Source organism: Gossypium arboreum, chromosome 6 (genome assembly GCF_025698485.1).
Source record: "Gossypium arboreum isolate Shixiya-1 chromosome 6, ASM2569848v2, whole genome shotgun sequence".
Lineage (NCBI taxonomy): Eukaryota > Viridiplantae > Streptophyta > Magnoliopsida > Malvales > Malvaceae > Gossypium > Gossypium arboreum.
In genome coordinates, this window is record NC_069075.1 from 108568896 (window position 1) to 108580818 (window position 11923).

General features: G+C 34.6%; 2 protein-coding genes across 2 annotated transcripts; one reads left to right on the forward strand and one right to left on the reverse strand.

The window, feature by feature from the left end:
* Positions 1–265: 265 nt before the first annotated feature.
* Positions 266–6314, forward strand: LOC108484037 (endoribonuclease YBEY, chloroplastic). Its single transcript, XM_017787656.2, has 12 exons — positions 266–752; positions 1021–1272; positions 1354–1449; positions 1831–2008; positions 2156–2239; positions 2318–2418; positions 2645–2737; positions 3185–3256; positions 4092–4211; positions 4313–4363; positions 4860–5048; positions 5838–6314. Exons 1-12 carry the CDS (start codon positions 357–359, stop codon positions 6003–6005), a joined length of 1800 nt encoding a protein of 599 aa, XP_017643145.1. The 5' UTR covers positions 266–356; the 3' UTR covers positions 6006–6314.
* Positions 6315–7741: 1427 nt separating this feature from the next.
* LOC108484476 (early nodulin-93-like) lies at positions 7742–9879 on the reverse strand. The gene is made up of 4 exons (XM_017788274.2): positions 9593–9879; positions 9411–9472; positions 8350–8425; positions 7742–8150 (listed from the first exon to the last, which is right to left on the reverse strand). The coding sequence occupies exons 1-4, from the start codon at positions 9705–9707 to the stop codon at positions 8059–8061; spliced, it is 345 nt and encodes a 114-aa protein (XP_017643763.1). The 5' UTR covers positions 9708–9879; the 3' UTR covers positions 7742–8058.
* Between the last annotated feature and the right edge of the window lie 2044 nt (positions 9880–11923).

An 11923-nucleotide genomic window follows, 5' to 3' on the forward strand; every position in this document is an offset into this window, starting at 1 on the left:
TACTATATTGTACTTGGACATATGATGCAAATTGATTGGTGGGATTGATAAATACAAATAACCATTCTAAAAAAATAACACTTTTAACTTACAATTTTCAAATTTAATTACTTATTAGTAAAAAACAATTTATATCAATTAGATATAAATTGTCTATTATAAAAATTTATGTAACTTGGAGCTGGGAATAGTTATATAATTTTTTTTTAAAAATAATCTATATATTTTTAATTAATATTTTAATTTAAACTTTGAATACGTCGTCCTAGTTTTAAGTAACCCCACCATTCCGGATTTTGTCTCAGCAACCTGTTTCTATTACTACTCTTCGCTAACGAGAGAAACAAAGCGTCTATATGCTCCCTCGTTCCTCTTTTCTCCTCCGTTCTCTCCTCCTTCCCCCCTCTTCCGCCATGGCCTTTGCTATTTCACGCGCCGCCGCCACTTTATCGCTTGAACGCTCCCCAGCTACCTTCTCCATCTCCCGCCCTTCTTTCAATATATCTCCCACGCGCTGCACGGCTCGTTTCGCTGTCCCTTCCTCGTCGAAATCTTCTCTCTTTGGCCGGAGATTCCACGCTTTGTGCCGAGAAGATGGGAGGAGGCTATCGAAGCCAATGCGAATCGTCTCGGGTTCGAATAAGGAGTATCGTAAGATGAGAAGAAGGCCGGGGAAGAGTAAAGAGAAGCAGTTGGAGCTCAGTGTTAGCATTTGCATTGAAGAAGAGTTACCTGATGATCCAGAAATTTCGGTATAATATTTCGTACCTTACAATTACCTTTGAAAAATTGCTACTATTAACTACTTTACTGTTTGATTCTCGAGAAAATAAAAGAAAAGAGTACTAATCATACGATTTTCGTGCTTTTTATTTATTTATTTATTTTAGGTTTCTTTATATTACTAGTATTAACGAGTTTTATATTAGTTTCTCGAGAGAATGAGAGAGAGAGAGAGAAGAAAATTACATAGGCCATTCCAACTGTTCTCTTTGTTTTATTGCTGCGTACATTTTCCAGAGCATTGCGGAGTTACTTCGTCTTAATGTGCCAATGGCGATGAAGTTAGCTTTTGACCGTATAACGGATTCAAATTATAAAACAAGAGATACTTCGATTCGAGATTTAGGTGGTTTTGACAGCGTGGAGTTGTCTGTACTCCTTTGTAATGATGAGTTCATACGGAAACTAAATAAGGAATGGAGGGATGAAGACCATTCTACCGATGTCCTTTCCATGTCCGAACATATTCCTGAACTTAATCTTCCTGTTGTAAGTATATCTGTTGACTGAAATGTTTTCTATAACTTGTGAGTGAAACCAATTGACACGTCCTTCTTTCTTTCTTTGCAGCTTATGTTGGGTGATATTGTTATTTCCATTGAGACTGCTGCAAGGCAAGCAGAAGAAAGAGGGCACACGCTTATTGATGAAATACGCATCCTTATGGTTGGTACTGTAATTTGAACTTCCTCCATTTATTTGATTGAGACTTGAGAGTGATAGAAATATTGGGCATATTATTTATATTAGATGTTTGTTGATAATTTAACAACTTTATATACTAATGGTATGAATAGAATTTCAAGAACTCTTTTCTTTAGAAGATAACACACAACATACACTCAAAAAGCAATCCTATAGATTGACCCTGTTGTATGTGAAAAGCCGAAATTACAAATTTGTGGGAGGTACAACTGGTATGTAGGATTGAATTTCACAAGAGGGGTGAGAAAAACCCGAAAGGAATCAATCTAAAGAAATTAACATCGATACCAAAAAACTTAATGTAGTTGAAGGGTGACTCCAGCTTTTTTATCCATTTTGCAGGTTCATGGGTTGCTGCATCTGTTGGGTTTTGATCATGAAATCAATGAAAATGCTGAGGAAGAAATGGAGGAAGAGGAGGAATTTGTTTTGAAGAGTCTTGGATGGAAGGGAAAAGGACTAATACGCAGTGCATATGATGCTGAAACTAATGCAAACCTTCATATGGAAAATTCAAACGGTAATATCCTATTTTGTCTGTTTGTTAATAGTTGGACCCTTTTCCTGTGAGGTTTATATTCTTTTTGTATGTGCAATTTCTGTAGTGATTCAAAAGCTAAACAATAAATAATAGTAATATATTGTTTCAAGTGAGATAATCTTACAGGTAGTTTGTTAAAAGACAAGAAGAAAGAAGGTAGTCTTCGATTCTACAAACCAAAGTTCAAATACATCTTCTGTGATATGGATGGTGAGATTATTCCCACTGTAATTCTGTTTCTTATTAATTCCAGTACCATATCTAATGCTTTGGTAACTTTAACGCTAGGCACACTGCTGAACAGCAAAAGTCAAGTTTCTTTGACCAATGCAAGAGCTTTGAAAGAGGCATCATCGAGAGGCTTAAAAATTGTGATAGCCACTGGAAAAGTAAGATCAACGGGCATTTTACAATAATTTTACCACTGTATTTCTTCATCTAGTAAACTGGAACATATGTATGCTTGTCTTATATTTCTAACCTCAATTTTACTGTTAGCATTCTATTGATTATGAGTTGCCGGATAACTTTTTCTTTTTTTTTTTTCTCATCCATCTAGCATTTTGCTTGCTAACAAAGATATTGGTTACCAATTCCTGACTTGTTGCTTGTCAGGCGCGTCCTGCTGCAATAAGTGTTCTGCAGATGGTTGATTTAGCTGGAAAAGATGGCATCATTTCTGAGCATTCTCCTGGGGTTTTCTTACAGGTACTTTTCCTTTTTCCTTGCTGACGGCTTCTGTTTTGACTCTATAATGATATAAGAACTTCTATTAGATCAGTTTGTAAGAGTAGAGATGCCAAGCTGAAACGTTGAAGGGACCTCTTGTTAGAGAAAATTGTTGGACTTTCACGGTCCTCTCTCTTTTTGATGTTTTTCTTGCTTTTTTTTTTGTTTTACTTTTATTTCTCAATGAATTTATTTTCCTTCCATTGAGATATTAATATAAGAAGTAATATGCGACAAAATATGGAGTGACTTGTGGAGAATTCACCATAAAGCGTGTGTGGTAAAATTCTGCTAGCAAATTTTCAGTTAACCCAACTAGAATACAATGTAAATTTTGATTCTGCATATTATTTGCTTGCAAATCTATGGCAGCTTATTTTATTACCATGATGTTGACTCAGTTGCTTTCTTTCTTCTTGGTTGCAGGGATTGCTGGTTTATGGTATAAATGGTCAAGAAATTTTTAAAAGGAATTTAGATCCAAATGTTTGCAGAGAGGTATCACTTCTTTTCTTTGAAGATCAGATAGTTCTTATTGTAACACTTTGGAGTTTCAACTTTCTTTGGGGCTACTGATTTTTTGACTCAGAATTGTGGTTTCTTTTATAGATAAAAGGAATACTTGCAAGCATTGGCCATTTTTCTGCAACTTGCATATTAAATTTTCATTGTCTTAGTAAGATGTTACTGGGTCTGCCCCATAGGGACTGGAGAGAAATCTCACATTATGAAGTTTTATGAATTGTTTTTCAGATTGTAGATTTGTTGAGCTAAGTGTGCTAGTTACTAGTAACTGCTTTGATGATAGTACCCAAAATTTCTGTGGAGGACCACAGTTTTTGCTGCTATTTCATTACTTTACTGATATTACTGATTCTGCCAAGTTTATCTGGAAAATATCATATTCTTGTATTCTCTTCCAAAGTCTTGATTTTATTTCATTCTAATTTGAACAGTCTTTTTGCAAGTGGCTGCAATTTATTCTCATTTCGGTTTAGATAGGACTTTGTTTAATAGTATTCATTGCCAAATGTAAGGATATTCTTACTCCTCTCCTGTCCCACAATACTCCAGAGGGAGAAAAGGAAAGGGATCCATTAGCCATTATTCATCTTGTTATCTCTAAGTATTACTCCTAGGAATGACCGGAGAATTTTGGGTGGGCTGTTTCAAACATCAAGGGAATTGGGGGAATGATTTTTATCAACTCCCTTCCCAAAAGAAAAGGAATCAAAGATACTAAATGCTTAATGCCCTGATAAGGAATAGTCATGTAAGATCCTTTATAAAAGAATCCATTGTTTTATATCTCAACTCTTCTTAAATTTTGCAGGCTGGCCATTACTCTTTGGAACATAAGGTTCCTCTGGTTGCATTTTGCCAGGATTGCTGTTTAACCTTATTTAATCACCCTCTCGTTGACACGCTACATACTGTATATCATGAACCAAAGGTACCATATGCTTTCATATTCTTTTTCCTTGTATTAATACATTTTGTTTGTTGACCATTAAACTTTTATGTTGTGTATTATACGCATAACAACTTTTACAGGCAGAGATCATGCCTTCAGTTGAGCATCTGGTGACTGCTGCCGACATACAGGTAGAGTCAGAGATTTAGTCTCTTGTTCATGCTTAAAGCATAGATAGAAAGTACTACGACTCTATCTTTTGTCTGCAAGGCTCATTGTTTTTGCTTGCAGCAGAGAAGGAAAAAAGGAGCTATGGTGATTTTTTTGTCTATTATTCGTTCTGAGTGGGTCTGGTTATTAGTTCAATGACCACAATCTTCAATATTCTTCGAGAAATCCTAGCATGTGTGCCAAAATGCATTTACTTTTTAATCCTGCATAAAATCCTAAATGCAATTACAAAAGGTAGTTTCTGCCAATTAGCTTCTATGAGTCTAATATAAATGCAAGTATATGATAGTTCTGTTGACACCAAACCACTTTCTAGAAAGAATAGCATAGTGCTTAAGATTTTTTGTTCAAGTATTATTCAATTTCACTCAGTTTCCAGTACATAATCGTACCCAGTAGATTTTGTAAATTTTGTTGAATATGGTCCTAATTTAATCACATATTCTGGATTTGCAGAAGCTGATCTTTTTTGACACTGCTGAGGGAATAGCAACTAATTTGCGTCCATACTGGTCGGAAGCAACAAAAGATCATGCTAGTGTTGTCCAAGCTGTATCAGACATGCTTGAAATCGTTCCCTTTGGGACATCAAAGGGGAGTGGAGTAAAATTGCTACTTGATCACTTGGGTGTCAGTTCAAAGGAGGTACAGACTCCTATCTTCTTTTCTCTTTCTGTTCACGCAATTTGCTTCAATAAACAGAAACCAGCACTCCCATGGTTGATTTTGCATACACACAGCAAATGCAGCATTCATGCTTTGATGATTCGGGCATTTTTTAGCTCAAATAGTCAAATGTAATGGCATTACCAATGTTGACCTTGATAATTCTAGGAAAATGTTAAGTTGTGCATAGTGGCACTGCTTAAGGTAATATTCAAGGAAAGACTTGCATAACTATTGCATTGTTTTCTTTTGAATTGATGAAAACATACATCAAAAGGTCCAAATATGTCAGTAGCCGCTATACTTTTGTCAAGTTTGAGATTCCAGTCCATGTACTTAATAGAAAAGTCCTTTTACTTTGTCAATTTAAAAATTCTAATCCAACAGTTGAGACAGTTAGCATTTTCTGTCAAAATTTGCTTACTATCAGTTATACTTATTGAATTCATAATGATTTACTTCTCCCCTTGATATGATTGCACGAGTGTATTGATGATTAATTTTGACCAAAAATAGTAAGGGTGTCAACAATTGGGCTAGGATTTTTAAATTGAAAAAGTAAGAATTTAACTTTCCAAGTATAGAGATCAAATCTCAAACTTCATTTATTTAAGTATAGTGGCGGACAACATATCTTGACCTTTTTAAAATAATCTTCCTAGAATAGGATATTATCTATTCGCAGTCAGCACGTAAAGGCTAGAGACACCCGTCATCCAAGCCCATAATTCTAATCAAAATTTCCTTTTTCCTTCTATTTGGCCATAGATAATGGCCATTGGTGATGGTGAAAACGACATGGAAATGCTTGAGTTAGCATCTCTAGGAGTTGCTCTCAGCAATGGATCGGATAAAACAAAAGCTGTGGCCGATGTAATAGGTGTTAGCAATGATGAAGACGGTGTAGCTGATGCTATCTACCGGTATGCCTTCTAAAAATCCAAACTTCAAGCTTAAGACATACAACAATACCTTAAATGGTATATTGCCTGCAATTTTAGGCACTCAATTTTTTTCCCCTTCAAATGGAACAATTAGATTGAAACTTGTATAAATGGAGATGCATTTGTCATCTTTGCCAATAATTATTATTTTCTTTTCCTTATTATTTGTGCCTCTTGTTTCGCTTTGTATAAGAATTGCTATTATTTTTGGCTTCCAATTTGAAAGCATATGTGGCAACTAAATTACCTTGTGTAATATATTCTTCATTAGTGTTGGCAAGGGGCTGAGATTACAGGACCATACATATCCGCATATTTGTATTATGTTTTTATATTTTTACATGTTACAATCATATGTAATTAGTTCAAAGTAGCTTTGGTTCTGCTCAATTTTAGAATTGAACTCTTTTATTTTATTTTGGAATAATTTAAATTTTTATTTTTATGTCATTAGTTAGAACAAATAGTTTACATGGTTAACTATTTTGATTAAAATATGGATGTGAATTCTTTTTCTATTTTTCTTTTTTGAGAGTTTACAAGTACAAATTAGTCACAAACTAGAATCGAATCAAATAAAAATAGAATAAAACTTTGCATCTGATAACTACATATGATGGGATTAAACCCAATTTTTCTCTCTTAGTCTATCTATTTTTCTCTTTAATTTTGTAAGCTTGAAGGAAACTTTTTTGCCGATTTTCGTCGCTGGCCCTTTGGTCCCCCCTTTCTCCTTCCCTCCCTCTACCTCCTCTTACCCGTTTCTTTTTTTTTTCCTTCCCCTGTTCTTCTTGCTCTTTGCTGGTGGGTCTTGCGTTGGTGGGTCTTCCCCTCATTCACCAGCCGGTACTCTCTGGTGGTTAGGTAACCCTTGGCTGCCACCCATCCTGCCCCTCTCCTCCACCCACCGTTTCTTTCCCCTGTTCCCTCCTCTTCTATCTCTTCCTCTCTTCTCTTCCCACTCTTGTTTTCCTTTTCTCGGCATAATAATGATCACCAGAGGTTTCCTTTGGGTCCTCTATTGACAAGGTTTTCTCGAGACTTAAAGGCTCGTGTTTCCCAGATCCGTTGTGTTCCGTTTTATCGAGTCCTTTGTGGCTCATTTTCGGTTGCTTTGTTTCCTAGCAATTCCACATCTGTTGTTTTCGGGCTCGTAATTTTGTGTTCATCACCACCAGAGCAAGGACTCGGAAAGGGACCCAATGATTTAAGGTGATTTGTTCACTTTGTTTCCCTGCAACTTTTATTCTGGCGTGTTGAAGTCTTCCGCAGTGTGGCTTGATTGCTCTACTTCAAGCGGTCGAGGCTTGATGCAAGTATAGTTTGCTCTTTTTTTATATGGTTTGGTTAAACATACATACCATGTCCTTTATTGACTGAGCTTTCCTATGTTTTTGGCATATGTTGGTATTTTTTTATTAATGTTACAATTAATGATTTTTCCTTTTGAAAAAAAACTATAATAAAACTTGAATTAAAATACTCAAGGAATAATCACACATACACAAAAGACAATGTAAACATTTTAATCGAAACAATTGTTCATGATAATTATTTTGAACTAATTAATAATATTATAAAATAAAAGAATTAAATTATCTTAATTATGCTAAATTTTAAATATAATATTAAATCTCATATGAAAAGATTATACATCATAATTTAACCTTTATGATTACAAGTAAATGTCAAAGCAATAAAATCGCCATACTTTTTAACTGCTCATGCTTTGTTGCTACACTCCACCATCTTTATTCTCCACAAACATGCAATTAAACAAAGTAAATCCAACCAAAACTCCATGAAAGAACTCAACTGAGTTCCATATTAAAGGTCATAAAAGGATTATATAATCTCATGCCTATAAACTGAAACGTAAAACATCGCCTAAATACATTAAAACTGCTTAATTGATGATAAAATTCCACAGAAAAAAAAAAAAGAAAAAAAAGTGAATGCATGGCATACAACAGCTTTAAAACTTATTGACATGTATCATACTTGCCCTGCGAACCTTCGCCACTGAATACCTTCAATTCTAGCATTCAAACAGTTTTGTCGAACTGTGCTCGAGAATTTCTCCTAGCACTTTCCAAAACGGTTTTATCTACGGTAATGAAGTAGGCCGCAATTGATGCTGTTAACCAATAAAGACAGCCCGTGTTATTGCTTGACAAAAGAAGTACGATCAATTATACTAACAAGTCATTCCCATTTCTCTCCTATTTCTATGTCATCAATGGACCCACCCAAATACTATGATGCAATTTATATAAATCATGAATTCATAGGTTGGGACTTGTGAGAAAATCCCATGGCTATAGACTCGAGAATACCTCCACTGATGATAAGAGCTTGAGCAGTATGGTTGAGGTTTGCCTTTGCCCAAGGAATCTTACGTACTGCAATCAACTGAAAAAAGGAGCAATCAGGGGAGCTCAAAATACAACTAGAAGGCAATCATAAAGTCAGCACTTAAGTTCACTAATTGAGTGTGATATCATGAGATAATGACACCCTAAGATTAGAATTGTTTTTTTAGGAAACCATTAATATTATGTACAACTTATGCAAGAAGGGATTGTTTGAAATTGTAATTACACGTCATCCTTATCCTTTCCAATAGGAGAATGACAAATCAGACTTTTCCTCCTGATTTTTAGCTTTTTCCAGTTGGAAAGAGATAAGGATGACATGAAATCACAGTTTCATACAATCAACTTATGCAGGTAATGAATTAATTGAGTTCTAATCTCAAAATGCACTGAACCTAGATGGAAAAGACATGGTAATTTTAAGCTAAAAGTCAAAGAATTAAAACTTTTCAACATCTGCTAAGTTGATACAATATCATCACACAAATGATGAACCTTGCATTACTTATGGTTCAAAAGACTGCAATAACCCATGACAAAAATAATAGAAACATCAACCAATGAGACAATTTTAATTCTCAGGATAATACCCTTTTAACTTTTGATGAAAAAAAAAATTAAAATCCTCCTAAACCTACTTATATGAATTGTAATTCGATAGGGTAGTCTTCTCTGGTTGTTACCGTTTTCTTAAAACTCATACACATAATTTTAAATAAATAAATTCTAAGTAAATTTAAAAATATAATTTTTATAATGAACTATAAGCTAATCCGATCCTACCTTTTACTGAATCAGATCGCTAGGGTTCGCTTGTTGGGATCGTGCGATACCGATAATTAAATCGATGGGGGAGATGGCGATTTCTAGTATCAGAGTCCTAAATTGATATTTTCGTTTTCGAAGTACCAGTGAATCATGATGAGATATTTGTAATATAGTTAAAAATGATTTATTAATGTGGATCAATTAATTTTGATCCTTCCCAAAAAAATCGATAAGAGCGAGGTTAGTTAACGTACGGTAGGTACGGCGCTGACAACGGCGGCGACCGCAGCCGCCTTGACACCGGCACGAATTCCTTCTGCAGTTTAAACAAAAACTAAGACATATAAATAATTACGTCTCAACCTATAATTCAAATTCGATATTTTCCAGCTGCAAAAAATGAAGGAAATGAAAGATTAAAAGAAAAAAGGCCAACCTTGAGAGAATTGCTTGGCTCTCAAATTCTTCTCGTCTTCAGCAGGGGAAGGAATTATGAAGGAATTTCTTTTCCTCTGTATCCAAACATCCCTTATTTCTGATGGAATTCCCATTTTTCTACTTTGCAATTTCAAAGCACCAAAAAGACAATTTTTTTTTTCTCCTTTTTTGTAAAGCGTTTGATGACAGAAAAGAGTTATAAGAGAGAAGAAAGTGAAGGCGGTGACTACATGTCACCTAAAGCTAGCTTACCATTTTCAACTTTTCATCATAGCCGTCATCACTTAACATATATGATAAAATTGGATTATTTTTTAGTTAAATATAAAATTAATATATCAACTTGTCAATTTCTCCCAGTTTGGCACCTATGATTTTTTGTCTCAGATTGGTATCCGATTTTTTTTTCGTTTACTAGTTTGATACTTGAGCCTAACGAGTTAAGATTTTGTTGGTGTGGCAACGCTAGTCACTCGTGCATTGCCACGTGTAATACTCCCAATACCTCTTTAACCCATGTTTCATTTTTTTACCAGATTATTTTAAATATTATTACTTAATAATATTAACCCATAATATTCTTCCTTTAAATTTTTTCTTCACCATCGTCTTCAACATTTTTCACTACTATCTCTTTTTCATTCATTTTCTCTACCGTCTTTTTCATATTTCCCTCTTTCATTCGTCCATGTGTTTTTCCTTTCCTTTCTTTGTTTCCCATCTCTTTCGTTCTCCTTTCGTTTTCTTTTCATTTTTTTCCTTTTTTGTTCATCCATTTGTGCTCTCGTTCGTTTTCCATCTCCTTCACGTCTCCACCATGTATTCTTCTACAAACAAAAAATCAACTGCGCAGAAAACAGTTTTGTACTACCTTTGTGGGTTAAGGGCTCCCATTTGCAACGCGAATACTCCAAAGAACAAAGGGAGAAAATTCTTTGGATTTGCGAACTTCAAAGAGATAAATTAGGGTTTGTGTTTTGGTCTGTCATAGTTGGGTTTGTAAGAAACAAAGGGTTTTGTATATACCGGCATTTTGTTGCAATTTGGGTTTAAGATGTATTCTTAGCTTTTTAATATTTTGATTTTTTTTTTGTTGTTGTTGTATGTGAGAAATGAAGACCAAAGGTTGTGATTTTTTTCGGTGGATTGAAGGTAACTATAACGAGATAGATTCAACTGCAGTAGAATAGGGATGCATAATAGATGAAATAATACTTCAAAATAAGATGCTATTGACAGAGAACAGGAGATTAAGACTTGAGAACGATGAGCTCAATATTGACAAAATACAAAGAATGCGATTAAATGTAACTCTTTTGGAAGAGAAGATAACATTATAGAAGGTTAAAATGTCAACGAACAACAAAGTAATAGTTGCTTATAAATTGTTGTTAATTGTATCATGAATGGTGTTTTTGGGTTATCTTACTTATGGATGGTGAAATGTTGTCCATGTATTAGTTGCAAGTCTTGTTAAGAATGAATGAATCGAATTAAATGGAAAACATTTTTATGTTGTTGTAAAAGTATATGCAAATGCCAAAATCTACAACCATCATAAAATTATTTAACAAAATAGAACTATCAAAATGATCCAACAAAATAAGACCATCAAATTATCCATGTATGTTAACTAATTGAACCCAACTGGAAGGTACAAACAAAAAAATAGAATTCATAACTCATCTACGAAATTATATTGACATCAATTATCTTCATGGCTTACGATTGTTCCTGGGTGGATCTTTGGACTTAGCTTCTTTTGTGTTCCTACTTTCCTAAGTCCTACCAGTAGTTTCTTTGTTATCGCTTCCCTTCCTTTTATTGGTGCACTTGGTTGGGGCAGTCACCATGATTTCTCCTATCATACTAAGCTGCAATGCATAAAATACATAATTAAAAAACATGTCACCAAAATACAATAAGCATAACAATTCAACAATTGGTAACTTACATTCAAAATTTACATCCCTGTCCTCTCATCAGTGTATAACCCAATCCATTGCACAACTTATTTTTTCCTGCTACGAAGTCTTGTAAGTATTTGTTGTGCTGAAGAGGTTGGAATGGTGGGAGGAGTTAGTTGTGCTGAAAGAGCTGATGGTGATGATATAGATGCTTCAAATGCAACGGTTTGAAAAGGAGCTAGTAGAGTAGGATCAAAAGGAGCTGATAGAGCTGGTGGAGTAAGAGCTGGTGGAGGTGTACGCTACAAATTTAACATGTTAGAAGGTCTTAAATTAGCCAACAATTGCATTAAAATTCTTAGTCATCAAAACACTTACAATAGATGAGGTTTGACAGTTTCTGAAGTTGTGTCCAACTATGA